The sequence below is a fragment of the Aspergillus glaucus genome, assembly GCF_001890805.1.
Source record: "Aspergillus glaucus CBS 516.65 unplaced genomic scaffold ASPGLscaffold_25, whole genome shotgun sequence".
Classification (NCBI taxonomy): Eukaryota; Fungi; Ascomycota; class Eurotiomycetes; order Eurotiales; family Aspergillaceae; genus Aspergillus; species Aspergillus glaucus.
This window is the reverse complement of record NW_019170477.1, coordinates 301,891-324,883: the sequence shown is the minus strand read 5'-3', so window position 1 is coordinate 324,883 and position 22,993 is coordinate 301,891. Positions and strand designations below refer to the sequence as shown.

General features: G+C 48.9%; 6 protein-coding genes across 6 annotated transcripts; 2 read left to right on the top strand and 4 right to left on the bottom strand.

Annotated features, from left to right (window-relative positions):
* Positions 1 to 2,106: 2,106 nt before the first annotated feature.
* Positions 2,107 to 3,246, bottom strand: ASPGLDRAFT_39252 (uncharacterized protein; the record flags this gene model as incomplete). Its single annotated transcript, XM_022545049.1, has 4 exons — positions 2,107 to 2,283; positions 2,339 to 2,765; positions 2,885 to 3,051; positions 3,106 to 3,246. 4 exons carry the CDS (start codon positions 3,244 to 3,246, stop codon positions 2,107 to 2,109), a joined length of 912 nt encoding a protein of 303 aa, XP_022396954.1.
* Positions 3,247 to 5,398: 2,152 nt separating this feature from the next.
* ASPGLDRAFT_135170 (uncharacterized protein) lies at positions 5,399 to 6,184 on the bottom strand (the record flags this gene model as incomplete). Its single annotated transcript, XM_022541353.1, has 1 exon — positions 5,399 to 6,184. One exon carries the CDS (start codon positions 6,182 to 6,184, stop codon positions 5,399 to 5,401), a length of 786 nt encoding a protein of 261 aa, XP_022396953.1.
* A 2,235-nt stretch (positions 6,185 to 8,419) lies between these two features.
* Positions 8,420 to 10,664, bottom strand: ASPGLDRAFT_69611 (FHA domain-containing serine/threonine-protein kinase; the record flags this gene model as incomplete). Its single annotated transcript, XM_022549390.1, has 6 exons — positions 8,420 to 9,308; positions 9,359 to 9,652; positions 9,702 to 9,748; positions 9,798 to 10,130; positions 10,187 to 10,472; positions 10,534 to 10,664. The coding sequence occupies 6 exons, from the start codon at positions 10,662 to 10,664 to the stop codon at positions 8,420 to 8,422; spliced, it is 1,980 nt and encodes a 659-aa protein (XP_022396952.1).
* A 92-nt stretch (positions 10,665 to 10,756) lies between these two features.
* ASPGLDRAFT_179532 (putative C2H2 finger and ankyrin domain protein) lies at positions 10,757 to 12,994 on the bottom strand. The gene is made up of 2 exons (XM_022542945.1): positions 12,927 to 12,994; positions 10,757 to 12,871 (listed from the first exon to the last, which is right to left on the bottom strand). The coding sequence occupies exons 1-2, from the start codon at positions 12,976 to 12,978 to the stop codon at positions 10,968 to 10,970; spliced, it is 1,956 nt and encodes a 651-aa protein (XP_022396951.1). The 5' UTR covers positions 12,979 to 12,994; the 3' UTR covers positions 10,757 to 10,967.
* A 211-nt stretch (positions 12,995 to 13,205) lies between these two features.
* Positions 13,206 to 14,987, top strand: ASPGLDRAFT_51843 (uncharacterized protein). The gene has a single exon (XM_022547619.1). It carries the CDS (start codon positions 13,697 to 13,699, stop codon positions 14,522 to 14,524), a length of 828 nt encoding a protein of 275 aa, XP_022396950.1. The 5' UTR covers positions 13,206 to 13,696; the 3' UTR covers positions 14,525 to 14,987.
* Positions 14,988 to 15,226: 239 nt separating this feature from the next.
* ASPGLDRAFT_51842 (ATP-binding cassette glutathione S-conjugate transporter YCF1) lies at positions 15,227 to 20,585 on the top strand. Its single transcript, XM_022547618.1, has 4 exons — positions 15,227 to 15,566; positions 15,648 to 19,620; positions 19,687 to 19,778; positions 19,882 to 20,585. Exons 1-4 carry the CDS (start codon positions 15,270 to 15,272, stop codon positions 20,134 to 20,136), a joined length of 4,617 nt encoding a protein of 1,538 aa, XP_022396949.1. The 5' UTR covers positions 15,227 to 15,269; the 3' UTR covers positions 20,137 to 20,585.
* The last annotated feature ends 2,408 nt before the right edge of the window (positions 20,586 to 22,993 follow it).

The following is a 22,993-nucleotide window of genomic DNA, read 5'->3' as shown; positions in this document are numbered from 1 at the left end:
TAGCACATGCACTTCAACACGCTCGAGTCTTCCACAAAGAGACCTGCACGACAAGGTTTACAAGGGTTGATATTGGATATATGCATGCAAGAACTTAAGCGTTGGATTGATTCAATGGGCTTTCTGGCACCGCAGGACAGGTCAGATAAAGGTATTTTGCTGTTGGCATTAGATCAACCATTGACCTGAATATCCTCAAGCATGACTCTTAGTTAACTACTCATGCTTCTACTTTTTCACCCACAGCGAAAGCAGCAGGTGGAAAGCGGCAAATGACTGAATCACAGTCCCTAGAGCTTCAAACGTTGCTGATACCTCCAAATGGACTCATCTTCACTATTGCGCCCAACTCTTTGTCCGTTTAAAGAGAATACTGTGGATGCGCAGGGCTTAGCCTCGGGCTGTAAAAGAGAACATCGCGAAACGCCTACGTGCCCTCGAAACTCAACCGACCACGGACAGGGGGCTTTGCTCTCCTTGATATGCATCCTGGCCTAATCGCCCGGCTCGACAGCGATATTACGAATGGTCGACTATTAAAAGGTGGAGCTCCCGGGCCCGGGAAGGCTCGAGAGAAGCCTTCCGGTAACCAGGAAGTAAAGAATCGGAGGCGAAGAACGACTTTTTTTTTTTTTCCCGACACCGCAACCGGCTAAGTTGGCCCTGTGTTCTAATGATCAGTGACAGTATCCCCCCTCTCCTACACCACCAGTTCCGCATTGAATCCCACAAAGCTAAATTGGAGCAGTGGAACAAAGATCTGAAACATCAATTGATCATAAAGCTATCAAATGGGAAGTTGGTCTGGAACATGCAGAAATTTAGAAATTTATCTCTAATCACCACATGGCCGTGGCTTCGTTATATTGTGAATTGGCTGCGGGGTTGAAATCGTGTATGTTGGCAAAGACCCTGAAAAATGCGCCAAGGAACACAAGCTACCTCCACTCATTTCCTCTGAGATAACGATTCCGAAAAAAATATTGGTGATACGAATGATCTTCTACAGGGCAATTCCTGATCTTTCGGCGCGGTTGAATCAGGAGTATTCCAAGCCGACATGGATCTCGGGTACAGGCGAGTTAGACCTTGGGGTGTGGGCAAAGAAATAAGATGGTTCAATCTCGCGCGTGAACGAGAAGGTGCAAGCGAAAGTTCTGGTGTCACAGCAGCTATCTAAAGACAATCTGGTTGCGAATGCTCTTGGACCAGTCTGACATCAATTTGGTTATCCGTGAAAGGTCCGACCGGGATGAACCTGCAGAGGCGTAGGCAATAGCTAAGGGGTTGATCGTTAGATGGTGTTTTATGGTAATAACATGCTTTTCTTCGTAAAGGGGACTCTCTGGGAACGGCCCTGCTGAGCTTCACGGACTTTGTTCCTTCACAATGAGAGTCCCGGTCAGGTGTTTGGAATGGGTCAATTGCTGCAATACTGTCCTTTCTATTGTCGAACAGAAAGCTATACATGGGCGAATCTATATGGGCAGAGTATACCTCTAGGACCCCTTGGTATAATCCTTTCCTCAAAGTCTTCTCCTAGCGCCGCTCGCAGTGAGAGGACTGGCTCGGAAATGTGTAGACCAGGTGCCCATGGGTTGAAGACTGATGGCTTTGTCAGGCATAAGTACCCCAGTAATCCTGGTTTCGAGAGCTGTGCCTGACGCTCAAACTGAGCTGCAAGGAGAAGTTAACTGTAACCTTGCCTCATCCTTCTCGCCCCTTTCATCCTTATTCACGACCGCAGCCGAGAGCGGGATTCAAGATGGAAATGTGTCCCGAAGGGTTGAAGTTGAGCACGATCAAGCTATTCGTTGGTTTTGGGAACTCGCCTCCTCAGGGAAATGGCGTAATTCAGCCTTGTGTTGATACTGATACGACCATGGTCGGGAGGTAGTGTAAGGAGGTCAGGTTAAGAAACATTGGTAATTTCTCTAGACACAACGCAAAAATTCACAGAGTGAAAGTACTACTAAAGAGCGCATCATGAACATTTTCCTAGCCAATATTGTTGATATTGCATACTTTCAAAAAAAAAAAAAAAAATTAAAAAAAAAAATCAGGAATGGATAACAGCAATCATCCGCCATTGAATGCTCCATCACCTCAAGCCTGCACTCCAAGATTCACAGGTGGACACAGAATATTGTCGCGCAGCAAAGGCCAATGGACATTCTCCAAATATGTAGCAACCCGGCGTACGAGATCAATAATCTTGAAGATACCATAGTATAAATCGGTTGTTGTGTTAGGGCATATGGCAGCGATAGCCTTATTGACATACTATAAATCTTTCTTCAGTATCAGCAACGTTGAATGGACGGGATGTACATCTTACCATCGTCTCTTTGCCCCCGACAATGCATCTATAGGCGTAATAAAGATGCCAATCACTCCCAAAGACCGTCCAGCCAAACATCAGAGGTAACTGGTACCCGCTTATCTCTTTGCCTTGAAGCTTGCTCAGTCGTATGAGCTTCTCGAATTGTGCTGCAAACAGAAGTGATAGTTGAAGCGTTGCTTCCTCGAGGTTACCACTTGTATCCCTGACTATAACACCAGCGAAGAGTGGTGTGAATGACAGACCTGGGTCAGTTGTTAGGCCCAAGGGTATTCGTTCACGCTCAAACCACCATAAACTTTCCCCAATTTCTGAGCTTCGAGGGAAAAGTGCAAAGACGTAGTTGACCTTGCTGCTGCTGATGTCGCTTAAATCGTGATGAGGTAGGCGTGGCAGTATCTCAGGCTCTATTGTTTGCAACTTGCTGTTGTGTGCGTTAGCATAACTAGAAACTGTGGGTAATTGAGTCGTAACAACTCACATATTTGTCGGCCGTAAGTTAAATTTATGTCTTAGAGCAAAATTCAGGATATCATAAACCACCAAAGACCAAGCATTCTCGTCTTGGGAGAGTCGGCTACACTCTGTTGCCTTGATATATATATCTCCTGAATATTTTCCCAGAGTGTCTCTAGCTGCCCAGGAGACAAGGAATCGCCATCGTCGTAGGCGAAATCCGGCATTTCACCATCAGCTTCTTCAATCTTATCCTGCCTATCGTCAGATAACCAAGTATAGTATGATTGGGCCGAGTCTGAGCATACCTTGAATTCCAACGGTATAAGTTTCATCCCAAAGTCCTTGCTTAGCTCTCTTCGAACTGAGATAGCTGACTCGGGACACCGTATACCAGGTGGCAGGCGATAGATGATCCGTGGTTCTGCTAAGATTGAGCTCAGTGCCATGACAGTTCTCGTAACCACTTCAGCATCTTCTTCTCTCTCTCTGTGATATGTCCCGCAAGTGAGCGAGCTCGAGTCCGATGAGCATGATTGTTCTGTGATTTGAGTACTGGAAGTTGATGTCAAACTGGGGGATCTCTTTCGCCGTTTGGTTGGAGGAGTATCATGTTCCTCGGTGATATTGGATGGAGAGGTAGGATTCTGGTGTGTCTGGACTCCGTCGAGCCAGTGATGAAGACATTTAGTTTCCATATTTTCAGTGATCGGTAAGGTGTCTGAAGACGCGAAAAAATGCGAGGATTTTGTATCAGGTACCATGAGATGACACTGCCTAAACTTTGACAGGACGCTGCCTAGATAAAGTCACTCCAATGTCATTATGATACAGTCTATCTACGTATTTACATAGTGGGCACAAGCCGCTAGTGCAAAAATTATCCTCGAGCGTAGTGAGGCTTTGTGATTGTGACGTGGCCCACAAGCGGCCAGTGAGAGCTATGCATTGGTGAGTGGTGGATGGCAACTTACATGTTCTTTATCTAAACAATTTCGCTGTCCTTTGCCCTATTTTCGGGACGCCTCGAACCACACCAGATGCACCAGCGCTCTCATCAATTTCTGTGAGTCGTGCATTCCACGCTTCAATATGGATTCTGCGGATTTGTTTCCAAATCTCAATTGCTCAGCGATGCTTTCCGCATCGAAGGGCAACCGCATAATCGATTCTGCGCTGACTTTGTCTTCTGCAATAATTGTCAGAAGCTCCGATTACAGCAATTGATATTGTCTGTTTGTTGTTAGCTATGCCTTGGTGAGTGGTGTACGACAACTTACGTGTTGTGGAAATGTACATTTTCGCTGTCTTGCTCCTATCTTCAGGATGTTTTCAACAGCGCCGGTGGTCCATGCGCTTTCGTCTCCGGTGTGGGTATTGCATTTAATACTTCCAACGCGAAGTTTTCTTATCTGTCGCCAGATCTCGTCTGCTTGGCGGTTTATACGTTAGGATTCCGCATTGAGAGTACCAGAATGTAGTCTACTTTGCGATTGACCGTTTTTCTCTCTGCAAAATGGATAAAAGGTCTCGGCTTAGAAACTTCGCCTGTCTGTCTGCCGTTAGCTATGTCTTGATGAATTGGTGTGGATGACAACTTACACGTTCTTTACTTGCACAACCTTGTCTCTTGTTCGTAATTGTAGGATATATGTGTGCAAGCTCACAATGCCCGAATGGGCGCTCGAGGCCGTTTTTCTTTTAGCCCGCTCTTCAGGGCAGTGGGCCACTTAGGCCATCAAGCCAGAGGATACCGGATAACGGTCTCTCGGGGGAATCGTGACCCTACAGGCACAATGTCTATTCCCGTGAAACGTATTTCACAAGACGACAAGGTATCCTGTTGGAATAATCCAACTGAAGAAAGAATGTCATGTTTCAGGTTCGATGCGAACTGAGTCTAATATGCATGTCAACAAGTGTCAGCTCGATATTTGCTCGATGACAGTGGTGAGTGAGATGAGGCGGATGAGACGAGAAGATGGTGTACCCCCATCCCTCTGGTATTTCCTAGGTGTGTAGCTACTATTCACTGCTTATTCTCATAATATATCATAAATCCTTTCATGAGCATTCACTCCTACATGGTAGCGTGTCTCCAGTTCAATCTGACAGTACGGGATATAGCGATATCAATACAAGCGGTAGGGAGCCTGAGGCAAGTAACCTGCCCCACAGGTCGTACGTTGCGTTGAGCTTATTTATTTTTAGAGACAAACAAAGACCCTCAGGAACTGTCGACGGATTATAATTCCGATTCGAAGTAGAATAGAGTACATGGTATATGGAGTACATGGTAAATAACAATTTGAGACCGTAAACAATCACAAGAACGTAGGAAAGTAGACACAGGGTAGATAGTGGGAATATGGACGGTAGAAAAAGTTAAGACGGAAAACCGAAACCAAAGAGAGACATGAGCATAATAGTACATTCAGCCAGAGATATTGGCGACAGGATATCGACATAAGCAAGCATAATCCATAGCATACAGAAACGTGACAAAGGAAATTGATCGTCAAGCGTAGATAAGATAACAGAAGTCGAAAAGAAAAACAAAGATTCAAACGACCAGCGTCCCAATCAATGGCGGACAGTCCATCATCGTCGCAGACCGATATTGCCTTGTCCGACGAGGGCCTGCCATCGTCGTTCAACACTGGCTTGGTCTTTGCCTATGCGCTGCGCGCATTCGTCCCATTGTTGTTTTGACAGTTGGAATTTCTCGAAGACAGTTTCCATGAGCCGTTGGTCGTCCTCTTCTGTCCATTGGCTTGACCGTGTGGAGTCATCGGTTACTTCTATTGACGGAAGCGCGGCATCGGGATTGTATGGTTGTTGCGCGGACGAGTCTTGCTGGTTCTGGTAACGAGGGGATGAAGGAGACGCGGTAGTGGGTGGAGAGTTCAGCGAGTAGAAATCGGTCTGCGACAGGCCTAACGGAAGATTGTAGGGAGCGTGACGGCGACGCTTTGGTGTAGAGAATTGATTGCGCGAAGCACTGTGATCCACAGTCGCATCGCGGTTGTCATTGTTGGTGTTGTCATTATCTTCACCCGCTTCATAGCTGTCGCGCCTCCGCTTGTTGATACCACGAGGACGGCGCTGCGGTGTCCGCCCAGGCGACGAAGGTGTTGCAAGTCGTCGCGACCGGGTAGAAGGCGTCGATCGAATATGAACGGGACTCTGTAGGCGCGCAGGCTTGGAACGTCGCGGGGAGGGCGCCGGGGACCCGTTGAGTAGAGATTGTAGTGCGCGACAGGTCCCCAACAGACCGTTGCCCATGGGGACTTCGTCGTCCGACGGGGGAGGAGTCGAGAGGAAGCGGGTGGCGGCGAAGCGCGACGGTCGTCGCACGTCGCATGAGAGCGCTGATGGGAGTAACATGTTGCGCAGCAACTAAATATTATATTGTTTGGTTATTGTAGGCGAGCGATCGAGCGATAATGGATGGAGAATGGGTTGTTGGGGTGGGAAAAGGCTTGTCGGGTATTGTTGTGTGCGCGCGCGCAGGGTAGCGACTGTGTGTTTTGCGCCGGGAGGGGTCTTGAGGAGCGAGATGAGCGACGGGGTGGTAAAACTCAGACGAGGATATAAATAACGGTATGCGATTCAATTTGAACGTGGTCCGGGGGATGCGACGAGTAGAAAAAGTAGTCAGGCAAGAAGAGGATGGGGGAATGACAGAGGATGATGAGGGAGAAGAAACACTGGCGGGGAGCGATAAGAACCCGGAAAAGGAGGCTTCCGGAAACGGTTTAGTGCGGGTGGTTGCCGGGAACGGCGAAGCGAGAGCCAAAAACAGTTACTGCAGAATAACACAACCAGAAACAGTCACAAAGATCGAACAGACAATGAAGCAGTGCCTGACGAGTGGCTAAAGAATTCCACCCTCCAACTGCGACAACGAAGGAAGAATCTAAGAAGAAAGAGAAAGAGAATGTGTACTCAGTGCCCTTCGAAGGTTGCTCTGAGGGGCGGACGCCCTATATTTTGAATGTCTACTACCAAGCTGCCTTGGGCACTATGCGCTTCTACCTGACAACTGTATTCCTACACTGTCTCAGCAAATAGAAAGGAGAGAAAAAAGGGAGTCAAGGACAGCACAGGAGACACCATGCAAGGATACCAAAAGAGGCTACAGACAACGGAGACACCACGAGCGAGTACTACTCTGATCATGACTCTGCCCAGTCTCTCTTCTGCTTTGTTCACTGGTCACAGCCTCAAGGAGGGATGAACTCGCTTTGATCAACCTGCGACATCTTTGTCCGGTTCCGATCTGTCAATGAAACTTTTTTTTTTTTTTTTTTCGCTGGGTCTTTCGATCTTCAGCTGGGCTTCTTTGGCCTGTGCCGGCGTGGAGATTCGGGACAATGGCAGCATTGCCGGTACAGTGGACGCTTTCTATTTTGGTGCATAATAGTAGTGGATGCCATACAGTGGACTATAGGGTCGCATCGGGTCGCATCGCATTGAAGCAATTTCCTATTTACAACTAATCAAACCTCTCTCTATTCTCAGAACAACTCCCTATTTTTCACTCCGTAGAGATACTCGCACATCCTATGTCCATACAAGGACAAGGCCTGTCTTGTGCCTTTCCACGACCCTAGCTCCCTTCCAGGCACTATGATATAAGAACTCCCCATCTGTAGCATCAAAATCAGGTTTACCCCTCACCAAGTACGATTTTAATTTCCATTTTACATCATTTCTCGCCATCAAATCTTGTACTTGTTCGTACATCCGGTTTCTACGCCGATGTCGCGAACGCGTCGCGTAACACGCGCGGCGACGCGAAAAATGCGTTCCTACGCGACAGAATCCAATATTACCTCTTTTGGCAATATTAGCCCGTGCACAGCCGCATCTGATCGTTGGACAATCAGTGGATCTCGGGGAATAACGATCAAATCAATGCATTCAAGGGATAAGATATCCCTTATCCGGTTTAGCATACATACTGCAAGATCCACATTCCTGAGCGTGGACGGGAAAGACATCTGACAACGTACTTGGTGGCGGGGGTTCTGTCTTTGTTGGTTTCAGGTGTAGCTGGTTGATTCTATTTTCGGTCAGTCGAGTCTTGTGCTGGGCCGTTTTGCCTTGCTTTGCGTTTGCATTTGCCTTGGTACACAGCATGTACGTGCCTTCACGAGGCTTTCCGAGAGGAAAGGTTGCATTGTGTCTCGGGGATTTCTCCTGTGTAATCGTAATCTACATTGTGCATATCGTACTTTGTACGTTGGGGTAATCAAGTACTTCGTAGAGTCGTCGGGTATAGGTTTGCCTATAGTCAAGAAGTGATGCGGTTGAAATCCGTTTTCGAGTCAAGCAAGCCTTCGAAGAGGCGAGATTGCCATTAACAAGGACTCTATTTTACTCATCGAGGACGAACTCTTAGCAGCTGATGCGAGGGGCTGCAAGGAACAGACGCAGCTATGACAGGCGTCGAGGCCACGGCAATGATGTAGACAGACAAATAGAAATGATCTTATTTGCTACGTTTTGCATGAAGTGCTGTATTAGTACGCAACGGCTAAGTCACTCATAGATATCTCCGTAAATTGACTCCGACATTCTGATCAATGACACAATAGATGAGTCTGGACGTCTCGCTTAAGTCCATTGCGCAGCTTTCGGAAAGACACTGGATCCATAAGCAACTTGCTGACGCTTCCCAGTCATCGCATTGCTGACTTCTTCATATACTTCGTCTTCGGGCACCTCCCACGGGTCTCGAACCCGCTTCTTGATGGGCATCGCGTAGGTATCGCCTGTAAAGGGCAACGGGAATTCTCTTCTGTTCTTACCCGTGGTTGAGACTGTGGGTATGACACTTGGCGCACTGAATTCCATGTCTGGCTTTTGCTTCTGATAATAATACGAATCGCCTAATTCAAAACTTTCATCTCTAGCCCTGTTGTGCGTTGGAAGATCAGGGTCTGATAGGGTAGGAGAAACCGGGCGTTCACGATCAGTCGTGCTTCCGGAGGACAAGGTATCTTGTGAGGAATTCTCAGAGAATGAGGTTAATGGATGAGACAATTGGCCTCTCCTCTCCATACATGCATCAACCGCATTAGCCTGGTGCAACTCGCGAATCTTGCGAATCTCAATGAGACTGCACAAATCGACCATCAATGGCCCTTGATGTGCTCGAGGCTTCCAGTCCCTGATTGATCGCCTGTACAGGGCTTCGAATTCACGCTTATGCGCTCTGTTCGTAAACCACGAATGGCGTAGCGCGTGCTTTACAGCCATCCGCTTCATGTCATCGAGCACCAGAAGTTGTCGGACAAAGTCTCTCGCACGCGTTCCGACATGGTGCCACTCCATATCTTGTTCGAGTCTCTCGAAGTCGCCGTCTTGGGGCGGTTGTGCATGGTCCAAGTTTCCTGGGTCTCGGAAGGGAGAGTCGCCTGTGAGGAGTATAGCCGTGACGCAACCCAAGGACCAGAGATCTACGGCTTTCGTGTAGCCTTTCTGGTTGGATTGGAGGACCTCCCTGTAGACATATTAATTGGTACTTCCCGAATCTGTGGATCGTCTACTCACGGAGCACTGTATTCAAACGTGCCAATCATCGTCGACATCCGTTCAACCATAGGCTTCACAAGTCTGGCGCATCCAAAATCCGTCAGAATCACACGACCCCCATCCGCGAGGGATGTCATTAGGATATTATCAGGTTTGAGATCACGATGCACGATATCGCGGTCATGGAGGTAGTCCAGTGCCATGAGAACTTGTCGGACCACCACGGCAGACTCGATATCACCTAACTTCCCACCTTTGTACTGGATGAAGGAAAACAAGTCGCCTGCTGTGATGAGGTCTTGGAAGAGATAACTGCTCCGGTTTTAGCTTGACATACGAACCTGATAGCTGATCTACTCACATGGTATTACTGGACTTTATCACCTTCTCTACGCTGATGATGTTGGGCTACTAGTGTCAGTATTCTTGCACTCAGTATCACCCATGGACCACTTACATGGCTCAAGTTCTCCAAAATCCTAGCCTCACGATGATAGATATCCAGCTTCTCCTGGACCTTCTTCGAAAGGTAGTTCTCCAGTCCACGAACGGCAATAACATCGGCACACTTATCGTTATTGTTCTTGGCCATGGACGCCTGCCACTTGTCCCTGAAGAGCTTCGACTTTTGTTCTTCAATTTCCTTTGTAGCCCTATCCCTCATGGCCCGGAGGTCGACGACTTTGCATGCAAGCTGCTGGCCATTATCCTTGTTGTATGCCATATGAACTCGTCCATAGGCTCCGGAACCTAGTTTTCGCGGTGTGATAACATATTGTTCCTGGAAGACCTTCGCCAAAGTCAGCATCTCTAGTCCGAAAGAATTAATCAAACGCAGGTGCTTACCTTCATCTCAACTTTCTGCAACATATCAAACCCCTGATCCTCCCTATACTCCCCGCATAGGAATATAATGTGGGTATCCGGTGTCAACTTCAACTTATCCCCATGGCTCAACAGAAAACTGCCACTCCCTTCACCCATCCGATAATCATTCCACATTGTGCCATTCATCGAGAGATCCTGGACGTAGACCAAAGGAGCCACTTCGCCTGGGTTCTCGCGATCGAAGAGGATGGTGTATATGCGTAGGTGCTTGTTCGATATGAAGGGGTCGTCGATGACATATTGACTAGGCGGTACAATGGGAAGTTAGCGCTGGGGGTAGTGAATTGAGTTGGATGAGGGGTTACCATCGCTTGCTATCACGACCAACGTAGACTTCTTCGTTGCTGTCGATGCTTCTTGGGTGACTAGTTTGTCCTGTTCGCGGGTCCCATCTTGCCAAGGTGCCCACGGTGTTGCTCTTGGTTGAGAAGGACATTTCGAATCATTGGGGTTGCAGAGATAAATCCATATGGTAAAAAGATATCAATGCTAAAAGGTGAAGAAGGACATATAATAGCGATGGTGATGGTTGTTACGCGTTAGGTTTGTCGCGCTACGACTAACTCGTCTGATTCAAGTGATCACGGGACCCTAATTGATGCTAAAGCGAGTCCGCCATATAACACCCAGAAGTATTATATACACTCTATCACTCAAGTTCTAGAAATTTTCATGAGGCATGATCATCAGTGCATCAACATATCATAAAGCAACTAAAGACATCTACACTGCAGCAACCTTAGTTCCCTTGCATCCTTCGAAACCGCTCCTCAGCTGCTCTCGCGCGACGCTCTCTTTCCAATCTCATCCTCATCTCCGGTGTCATTCCCCGCATCTCCTCTTCCCGTTTCTCAGCAGGTGTCTTCTCCAATGCTCCCAACGTCCGACCACCAGCATTCTTCCGTTGCTCTGTCTGTGCCACCCTCTCTGCTTCCTCCTTTTTTAAACGGTCCAACTCTGCTTTGCGTCTGTTCGATTCTTCCTCTTCAGCGGACTTGCGCTCTCGTTCTGCTCGGCTGTCTGCGTCGGATTTGGAGATCGCTGAGGGAACCTTGGCAGTATCCCAATTCCACTTGGATTCTCCTAGTTCGTGACGCGCGATACGGAAAGCGTCACGAGTGGCGCGGTCTCCTGCAAGTTCGAACGGTGTTTTCCCTTCGCCATTCGCGGCTGTTGGGTCTGCATTGGCTTTCGTAAGAAGTGCCAGGACAACAGAGTGTGAGCTGAGGTTTGCTGCGAGATGAAGTGACGTAGGACACCTGAAGTTTTGTTGTGAGTCCGACGGCTTGAAGGCGAATGATGGGGGTATAGAATTGTTGGAAATGTAGGACATTAGAGCTGGGATTTTCGAGCGACGGATGAACGCTTGAATCTGTGTCGTGTGAAGAAGGGCTTCTTCATCCTCCTTAGATATCTTCGGTTTTTCTGGTTGCTGTTGACGTGTTGCTTGCTGTTTCGCTGCCTCTTCCTGGTGCTGTTTGGTCTCAGCAGCAGCGAGTGCCGCTTCGTCAACCTGGCTCACTTTGACACGAGTTAGTTCCTTGAAGCATCGCAGAAGCTCGGCCTGGGTAGCTCTGCGAGTACTAAATGGAAAGCCTCTTATTCTTGGGTCGTTATGTTTCAAGAATTGACCTTCGTACTGCCCAAACAGGATCCTCCGATTCGTACTTCCCGTGGCCCGAATGAACAGAAACTGGGCGTCGTCTATCATCTGTTTCCAGTCTCTGAATAGTTCCCTAACCTCCTTCTCAAGCGCAGCCTCATTATAACGCCGCAAGCTGGATCCTGCCGAATGCGCGGCGCCTCTTGAAGCGTCGCTAGCAGATTGCGACCCACCTTGCTTCCGTCGCGTGGTATAACGATGGAACGACTTGTGCGCAATCACGCGCGCTTGTCTGTCTTCTACGCCACCCTGTCTGCGATGAATTTCTGGTGCTAAAGAAACCAGCATCGCCGCACAATGACCACCACCGATCATGCACATGAAGATATGAGGACTGGGTTTCGACTGAGTAGTGGGGGCTTTTACAGCAGGTCCGTTATTGCGCTGTGGTCTGATTGGGTCCAACTGCTTTGTCCGTAGCGAATCGGCGAGGTATGCGGGTTCGTCTTGCTCAACGTCACTGAACAGAGCTCTGTAGATACCCAGCGACGTGTTCGAAGGCAAAGCGGAGCTCGAAAACCACAACAAAGGATGCTTCCCAACATTTTGCTTTTTCGACGATACTTCCTCCTCATCATTCGCTTGGGATATCTTAGCTTGCTTTTTCAGCAGAGCAGTGAGTGTCGGCTGCGACGCATCTCCCTCGTCCTCTTCCGACGACAACTCAGATCCAGATATAGATTCGTCTAACTCCCCGACCGCCTTGGTGAATTGTGACTCATCATAAGTCGGGGTCCCGCGTAGTTGCGCCTTGAGGTTATACCGGTGGTGATCGGATCGGACGTGGTCTCGTTGTTCCTGCACGTTGGAGAATGATATCTTGCAAAGGGCGCATGACGAGGCTGTCGCGACAGCGTGTTCTTGTTCTGCTGTTTCGTTCGCGTCTTGGGCGTCTTCTTCGGTGTCACTTTGTACGGCGACGGCTTGGTTCTGGTTTTTGGCGCTTAAGGTTGAGAGGATCTGCGGCGGGAGATCATACACTGCGAGAGTTAGCGATAGAACTTCTGGTAGTGGAAATCGATGGCGCGCATTAACCGTATAATGGTCTCTTCAGGAGCTCTTCAGCTATTACTGTGCCTGCAGCCATTGCGACGTTGTAAAGCTAGCAAATTGCCGATGATGACGAAGGAATATGACTCCAAGCAAGAAATGCGGCAACGCCCCTCAGCAAGACTTACCGCCTTCACGTAAGGTAGTCTCGCAGTGTAGAACAAAATTTTCCAAGAGAAAAAAGAAGAAAAGAATGAAGAAAAGAAAAGAAAAGTTGAGTTGATGGATGAAATAGCTACTATCCAATCTACGGTGTCCTAGAAAGAAAAATCGAATTGTCGTGATGATGTCTTCTTGCTTAGGGCAGGCATCAACCACTAACCCTTTCGGAACAGATACAGATGAGATCAACATCCGGAGGCAGCTGTCTATCGGCCTATGCAGTTATGGACTCTGTCGAATGTGTCTCTTCTCTTCTCAGCCTTCCCGCTATACGCTTTAAGAACTATCTCTCAAGAAACCGCAACTTCGATATATATATATACCAACGTGATGTTCGAGTCAGGGTAAGCTGAAACTGATACTACGAGAACATAAACTAATAAGCACGCAGACCCGTCTCATTGTCCAGTGACTGTTGGCTATGCGTCTTCGATCATCTCAAGCTAAATGACCTGCTTTCTGCCTCGTTGGTGTCCAGAGTTTTCAACACGTGCGCTCAGCGATTCCTCTATCGCTCAATATCATGGGCCTGGTGCAAGGTTTCTCTGAAGCGCATCCTGCAGTTGTCGAGACCCGTCCTGCGGAGTCAGGATATGGCTTCAAAGATCAAGCGGGTTGACCTACGATCTAGCGAAAAGAACAGTTGGTGGACTGAAGACGAGAACCTCGGCGCATATAATACAGACAGGCAGACTGTTTCCTGTGACGAGTTCAAAGACATTTTGACAAGGGCTCAGGCCATTATTGATGAAGCTCGTTTCCCAAATGCTGCTATGTGGAAGAAGGCTCTCCAAGATGGAAATGCTTATGCGTTTGTTGCCATTCTTCTGTCTCAACTGCACAGTCTTTGTGCCCTTCGTTTGGACTTCACATTTGTCTGGAAGTCAGGCTTTCCGGGACTAATGTTGAAGCATGCTCTTTTCACCGCACCGAAGGGCAGGCTATCAACTTTCGAGTGTCTTGCTTTTGTGGATTATGGTAGCAATGTCCCGATACCACCTGATTCTGAGTATGTGGATGGTGGCTATGTGGATGGCCACCCTTCCTGTGAGCCTGGTCAGTTCATGGCTTGGTTCTACTTACCATCTCTTCGAACGCTCTGGATCTGGCTACAAGATTGCCAGGAAATCCTGGCATGTAAGCGACTAATCAGCTTCGACCGTGTGGGCTCGCTTGTTCTCGCTCGTCCAAATATCCGAGAAGAGGAGGCAATATACCTATTGTACCTAATGAAAGTTCCGAAGAGACTTCATGTGGGAATGGAAGTACCTGACCTGGAAAACAAAGAGGCTATCCTGGAAGGTTTGAAACACATCAGCGAATCGCTCTCTTTCTTCCGGAGTGCCCATGTGCCCCGCAGTATCAGCCAGCCATGCTTTGTGGAGACTGAATTCAAGCAACAGCAAACGGAAGCCTTCTGAAGGGGTTTCCTGGCTTTCCTTTGTGTAATTGCCGGCTAGTCCTGCAGTCCCATGAACGAGGCCTGTAACAATCCATTAACAGAGTCTGCCCTGATAGGGATAAATATTGGGGCGCATATGACAATGTCGAGAGCAAATGAGCCCAAGCCGGAATCCGGCCGATTGTGATTGGTGACGATATGTCGCCCGCGGCTGGGCACTTCGATGTTTGTTACTTTGGGATAATTGGTACCCTGTTGTTTGGTCGTATATAGTGACAATATCACAACGATTGCTACTCTTGATGGTATCCCATATGGTCGCTTACCGCCAAAAGAAATATTCTCCATGCAGGATAGACGTCATGTGACGCTGATCGAGACTCCACTATTCTCGGACGAAGCCTTGGCTGGAAACAAGTGTTTCTGGGGCATTTACAGAGTAAAGAGGTGTAGAAAGAGGTGTAGAAAGAGGTGTAGAAAGTACAACGCGCTGTAAATGAAAATAAAATAGCCATTCATTCAACTTCCAAACAAATAATCCTTCGTCGGCAAAAAAAGCTTCACCTCTACTTCGTTAGTCAGCATATCGGAGCTACGGCGATCTTAACCCCGGGCTTCGATTCCGCTCTCTTCTTAGTAACCGCCTGCGGCTGACGTCCTTTGCCTCCGCGACTTTCTGGATTCATTTCCTCCTGTTCCTTTCTTTGTTGTAAAAAGGAGAAGGACCAGGGATTTCAGGATCTGGGAACGTTTTTCTACGAAAGATGCTCGATGGCAATTCCCAGGCGATCCTAGGGGATTCCATCCCAGGATCGTCTCCGTTATCTTCCAGTCCCGAGGCGGTATTCCAACCCCAGCATCGACAGGCTTTTTGCGGCGATGTCGAGGGTTGGGGACCTATGAGCCCCTTCAGATTTGATCTGACACCGTGTTTCCTCGATGCCGGAGTGGCTATTGTTGCAGCATTTGGGTTGTTGATGGGATCTGGTGCTATCTGGTTCCTGTTGAAGAAGCGCGTTCCTCAACCAATATCGAAAAACTGGCATTTCTACGCTAAACTGGTGAGTCGCAAGACACTGCTTTGGGTGCATGTAAAAGAGCTTTGAGGAGTGGCATGACTAACGCATAATTTTCCTATCTAGGTCGTGTTGGGCGCATTGATTATCGCGACAGCGCTCCAAGCCGCACTTCAAGTCGAAACTTATCCGAACAATTGGTGGGCCGACTTTCGTTTCTGGAGCTCGATCCTTACGCTCGCGTCGCTGGGTGTGATCTTCGTGGTACAATACTTTGAACACTGGCGCAGTCGGCAGCCGAACGCTGTCGTTCTATTCTACTGGGTTTTCTTCATCATCGCGTACGCTATCAAATTACGATCGCTCGTTTCTCGACAGGCTTATAAGAATCGCGTCCCGTACTTTGTCTCATTCAATGTGAGCTTAGGATTGGCTATACTGGAGTTTGTGCTGGAGTACTTTGTTCCCAAGAAGCAGAGTGCCTACGAGGCGTTGGGCGAGGAGGATGAATGCCCCTATGATTATGCGGATATTTTCTCCGTCCTGACCTTCAGCTGGTTGACCCCGATGATGAAATATGGCTATAAGAACTACCTCACTCAAGACGATCTTTGGACTCTGCGCCGACGAGACACAACTTCCGTGACTCTGAACATTTTGGAGGAGAGCTGGCAGCAAGAGTTGAAAAAAAAGAAGCCGTCTTTGTGGCTCGCGCTGTTCAAGTCATTTGGTGGCTCTTATTTCCACGGTGCCATCGTCAAGTGCGGAAGCGATCTCCTTGCCTTCGTTCAACCCCAGCTTCTGCGGGTTCTGATTAACTTCATCGACTCGTACCGGACAGATGAGCCTCGGCCGGTCATCCAAGGTATTGCGATTGCTCTCGCCATGTTCCTAGTTTCAATCGGGCAGACCCTGTGCCTTCACCAATACTTCCAGAGAGCCTTCGACACCGGTATGCGGGTTAAGTCGTCGCTGACGGCCATGATCTACTCCAAGTCCTTGAAGCTGTCGAGCGAAGGCCGTGCATCCAAGACTTCTGGCGACATTGTTAACCACATGGCTGTTGACCAGCAACGCTTGTCTGACCTGACGCAATTTGGCGCGCAGCTTTGGTCGGCGCCATTCCAAATTGTCTTATGTATGGTTTCGCTCTATCAGCTGGTAGGATATAGCATGTTTGCCGGTATCGGTGTCATGATTCTCATGATTCCTTTGAACGGCACGATTGCCCGAATGATGAAGAAACTCCAAATCTCGCAAATGAAGAACAAGGATATGCGATCGCGGTTGATGACAGAGATTCTGAACAACATCAAGAGCATCAAGCTTTATGCGTGGAACACCGCGTTCATGAACAAACTCAGCCATATCCGAAACGACTTGGAACTGAACACTCTTCGCAAAATCGGTGCGACGCAGGCGGTTGCTAACTTCTCCTGGCAATCCACCCCATTCCTCGTGTCGTGCTCTACCTTTACGGTTTTTGTTTTGACCAGAGACCAACCGTTGAGTACGGATGTGGTGTTTCCTGCTTTGACGCTATTCAACATTCTCACATTCCCGCTTTCCATTCTGCCAATTGTCATCACATCGATTATTGAAGCTTCGGTGGCCGTCAAGCGCTTGACTGATTATTTCACGGCCGAAGAACTGCAGCCTGATGCTGTGACTTTTGAGGACCCCGTGTCGCACGTTGGTGATGAATCGGTCCGGATTCGTGACGCTTCCTTTACCTGGGACAGATACCAACAAGTTCCTGTCATTGACAACATCGACTTTAGCGCTCGCAAGGGTGAACTTAGCTGTATTGTTGGTCGGGTTGGTTCTGGAAAGTCTTCTCTGCTACAGTCGATCATCGGTGATCTGTGGAAGTTGGAAGGCGAGGTTGTCGTCCGAGGCCGCATTGCTTATGCCGCACAATCATCGTGGGTGATGAACGCCACTGTCCGTGAAAATATCGTGTTCGGACACCGATGGGATCCTGAGTTCTACGACCTTACCGTGGAGGCTTGTGCTCTACTCGACGATTTCAAAAACATCCCCGACGGTGACCAGACAGAAGTTGGAGAACGAGGTATTTCACTCTCCGGTGGACAAAAGGCCCGGTTGACCCTTGCAAGAGCCGTTTATGCTCGTGCGGACATCTACATTCTCGACGATATCTTGTCTGCGGTTGATCAACATGTCGGTCGCCATCTGATTAACCGGGTCCTTGGTAAGGATGGTATCCTCAGCAGCAAGACGCGAATCCTGGCTACGAATTCCATTCCGGTTCTCAAGACTGCCGACTTCATTGGCCTGTTGCGTGATAAGACCCTGATTGAGAAGGGAACTTATGAGCAACTGCTGGCAATGAAGGGCGAAGTTGCGAACCTCGTCCGCACGACCATGAACGATTCGGATGATGAAGGTGAAGGCAGCAACCTTGCTAGCCCTGAGAGCTCGGATTCCGCCACGGTGATTGACAACCCTGACTCTGAAGTTTCAGATGCAGATGAGGCCGAAGAAGAAGTTGGTAACCTGGTCCCTATCAGGTCCGGCGGTCAGGCTCGGAGGCAAAGCACTGTCACTCTACGCCGGGCTAGCATGGCAAGTTGGCACAGCCCGCAGCGCAAGGTGGCCGACGAAGAGAACGCCCTCAAGAGCAAACAGACCCAGGAAACCTCGCAGCAGGGCAAGGTCAGCTGGGATGTCTACCTCGAATATGCCAAGAACAGCAATGTCATCGCGGTCGGATGTTACCTCTTGGCTCTTTTGGCTGGGCAGACCTGCCAGGTTGCTGGTAGTTACTGGTTGAAGTACTTTTCCGAGTCGAGTGAGAGGCAAGGTAACAATGCGGGCGTGGGCAAGTTCATTGGAGTGTACTTGGCTTTCGGATTGGGTTCGTCTCTGTTGGTCATTTTCCAGAACTTGATTCTCTGGATTTTCTGCTCGATTGAGGCTTCGCGAAAGATGCATGAACGGATGGCATTCTCAATCTTCCGTTCTCCCATGAGTTTCTTCGAGACGACGCCATCTGGACGGATTCTCAACCGGTTTTCTAGTGACATCTATCGTATTGACGAAGTCCTTGCTCGTACGTTCAACATGCTGTTCGGAAACTCCGCCAAAGCCCTCTTTACTATGATCGTCATTTCTTCTTCGACCCCAGCGTTCCTTCTGGTTGTTGTCCCCTTGGGCTACGTCTATCTCAGCTACCAGAAATACTACCTGAGGACATCTCGCGAGTTGAAGCGACTGGACAGCGTTAGCCGGAGTCCGATCTACGCGCACTTCCAGGAGTCTTTGGGCGGAGTGTCGACCATCCGGGCATACAAGCAGGAGGACCGATTCACTCTTGAAAACGAATGGCGCATGGATGCCAATCTCCGTGCCTACTTCCCGTCGGTTTGCGTCAACAGATGGCTGGCCGTGCGACTCGAGTTCATTGGGTCTATAGTCATTCTGTCGTCTGCTCTGCTCTCCATCGTGTCCGTTGCGAGCCGCAGTGGTTTGTCTGCGGGTATGGTCGGTTTGGCCATGTCGTACGCTCTGCAGATTACTCAGTCTCTCAACTGGATCATTCGCCAGACGGTGGAAGTGGAAACCAACATTGTCTCCGTCGAGCGTGTTCTCGAGTATGCCGAACTTCCCAGCGAAGCACCGGAAGTCATGTTCAAGAACCGCCCGGCCATCGGCTGGCCAGGACAGGGCGCGGTGTCCTTTAACAATTACAGCACGCGCTACCGACCGGGACTTGACCTGGTGCTCAAGGATATCAGCCTCGACATCAAGCCTCACGAGAAGATTGGTGTTGTTGGTCGCACGGGCGCTGGAAAGAGTTCTCTTACTCTAGCACTTTTCCGGATTATCGAGCCGGACAATGGTAGTATCAAGATTGATGGCTTGGACATCTCTAAGATTGGTTTATTCGATCTACGCGGTCGCCTTGCGATTATTCCTCAGGATCCTGCTATGTTTGAGGGTACCTTGAGAGACAACCTCGACCCGCGACATGCACATGGCGATATGGAGCTCTGGAGTGTCCTGGAACATGCTAGACTCAAGGACCACATCGCTAGCATGGAAGGACAATTAGATGCCCGAATTCAAGAAGGAGGTAAGTGTGACCCGATGGCCCCTGGTGCCCCTGTTTCCGGCGAATCCGTGTTCTAACGTACGATAGGATCGAATCTGAGCCAAGGCCAGCGTCAGCTAGTTTCGCTTGCTAGAGCGTTGCTAACACCGAGCAATATTCTCGTTCTGGATGAGGCGACAGTAAGTCATTGCTTTTTTTTTTTTTTTTTTTTTTTTTTTTTTTTTTTTTTTGAGTGCCGTCGGGCATATCGCGTTAAACGCCGACGACTAACGGATAATTTAGGCGGCTGTCGATGTGGAAACGGACGCACTTCTGCAACAAACTTTGCGCAGCAGCGTCTTCTCGGACCGCACCATCATCACGATCGCGCACCGTATCAACACGATCATTGATTCCGACCGAATCATTGTCCTTGACCAGGGACGAGTCGCCGAGTTCGACACACCAGCGGAGCTCGTCAAGCAGCGCGGGAAATTCTATGACCTGGCCAAGGAAGCTGGATTACTGGATAACGACGGAATTGCGACTCTGCAATGATTCATATATTGATTAATTAAAAAGAGGGGAAATCGGCTTGTGTGTGGTTCAATTTGCATCGGAGTCCCCACGGATCGAAAAAGGAATCTTGGATCTCTCCCGTGTGAGTGGCTCGGGGAAAGCGGAATTACATCTATGCGGACCGATCCCTGACTCGAGGAGGCAATCGATTGGCGATTGGTTTTTCTGTCTGCGATGCTCCGGTGGCGGGCAGCGCTGGCTGTGTGGTGTGGACATTATCAGTGGCTAGCTAGCTGAACTGGGATCTGGCCGCATGGACGAGGCAAAAGGCAAAAAGAAGGCGATCCCGATCCCTTGACGCGTGGCTGGACTACATGCAATGGGCATGGACCGGGGGGTAAGATTCGGAAAGTACATACCATGTACGGAAACAGAGTACATATTCATAGTCATTGTCGTTATTCCTTTTTTTTTTTTTTTTTTTTTTTGTTATATTGCAAGCAAGATGATAAACAAAAAGTTGGCGTTTGTTCATAATCATCCGATCCCGATAACGGAGTCTCCATACAAGTACAGCATAGAATCATGTAGAAAATGAATCATATCATAAATCCCAATCGTATCGTTGTAACGACTCGGCTATCGATCGTATCGCATCGCTTGTTTGATCGTCCCCACATATATACAAACACAAACACCCAACCGCCGGAATGTCCCTCGTACATCCGACAGTCTGTAGCGACGAGGATACCCTGGTTTGAAGTCTGCCCGTTTCTTCAGAGCTTCAATCCTTCAGCGCAAAGTACTGAAAATGGCTCTGCTCGGTTCTGGGTGGTTCTGCAGAGCACGGACAGCCGACTTGACAGATCTCATAGTAGCGGTGTGGGAACTGTAGCAGTTCGGTTCCAGCTCGAGTTCGAGGGCGAGTTCGTAAACGAGCAAGCAAACGCCTGCCAGTGCTTTGCCCACGGCCTCGCCAAAGGTACATACATGTTTCACCGCACCGCACCGCACCGCACTGCATCGCATCGCGTCGCGTCGCGTTGATACCGCCATCGACACCAACATGACATAACATTGCATCTAGTCACGATCGATCTACCATCTGTCCAGCCGATGCATACTCAAGCTCAAGCACAAGTACGATCCTCGATAGCTTGATACTCAAACTACGAAGTTGTTATACTTTGACTTTGCACTATGATGCAAGCTCAACGACGAGCCAGCGGCCAACGGGTCCAGCCATCTAGACCCTCCTCGGAATATGTATCCTAGGAGATATGCAGATACAAGTTGGACAGGTGTCCATGCGTTCGGGCCGTCTGGAAGCTATACCCCAGCACGAACAGATGGAGACAGATGGGGGCGAACAGCGGGTAACGGGAAACGAATGGCGGTGGTGTAACGATGAATGGCCAAACCTCCATGGAGCTTTAGCTTTAGCTACTGTACCTCTTAGTTAGTTCGTAGGGGCCGGGGCTGGAGCCGGGGCCGGGGTGTGGTCTAGCTGAAGCAAAGCAAAGCAAACGGGGCGTCTCGAGTGGTATGTAAACCATCAAAATGTACAAGGACGGAGAAGTAGAAGTACATTTACGTATGTCGCTCTGATATACTTCCGTCCGTGCAGAGAGAGATATATATATCTCTGGCGTGTGATTAGTCGGAAGATTTGGACGGATGGGATAGAGTGTGGCAGGAGTTTATTTGGTACTTTATCTCCAGGTTTGTGGGCGAGAGGAGGAGCATTGACAACGGAGTATGGAGTATAAAGTTTGTCGGATATGGGCCAAGGGCACGGTTACACGGTACGGGGTGGATGATGTGCAGATTTTACGTTTGAAGTGAGTACGTATTGACAGGGAGCGGCTTGGTTGATGATGCCGCTGATGTTGTTGTTGATGATGAAACTATCGATCGATATTGAGGTGTTATTGATGCCCCTTACAGGATGGTTCGTGTCCTGTCAAGGGTGTGTTTGTTTTGCGTCGGTGCTTGTACTATTGATGCTGACGCCGTATTCCGTACAAGTACAGGGTAGCTATATCCAGTAACCCGGGTTCTATCCTTGTACTCTGCATACATTTCCATCCAGGGTATCCTTTACAAGCACAAGTACCTACCTACAAAAGAAAACCGCAGATCTTGCATGACACACCAGGATAACCTGGTTTCCGGGACCCCATCTCAACCCTTCACCCATCTCCGGCATAAAGTTCCAGCTGAAGCCCAGTTCTCGAGATCCGAGCACACGATAATATGCTTTCTCCCGGTTCCGCGCCCCAAAGTATCCCCAGCTCCGGGGAGTTGACTTGACTTTACGTTTAACTCTAGAGCCAGAGAACTGAACGCTTCCTCAACCGTGGTCCGGAAGACATGGCAGCGGCTTAGCCCGAAAGGTATGCGGTTTAATTGGTGAATCTGGAATGGTTTCAATGCAGGGACCATTTTGATCTTGACAACTGGCAGTGCACTAGCCACCGGCCAGTCCAGCCACCTTATTGTATTTGTACTCTGTCATAATAATGTTCACTGAAGACACGGCTGGAAGGATGAGGCTCGTAGATCTGGTTGGAGCGAACTCTACTGAATTGGGAGTATCTCCGCGGTGGCATTAGTGTACTGCAGGGAAAGCGTACATGAAGATACTGGCTGAATACTTCATACTGCATCATACTCTGCACTGCACTGTAGAACACCGCACCACCATACTACTCTGAGTAGGACTCTTCTACAAAGGCAACGGTGGACCGACTATGGCTTTGTGAGCCCTACTCGCCTAACCAATCTAGCCCCAATCAGTTTAGTGTACGGCCGAGAAAACACCAACGGGTGTCAAAATGTCAAATGTCTTGTCGGAAAAAACATTATGTACAGGAAATGGAAACAGGATATGAAG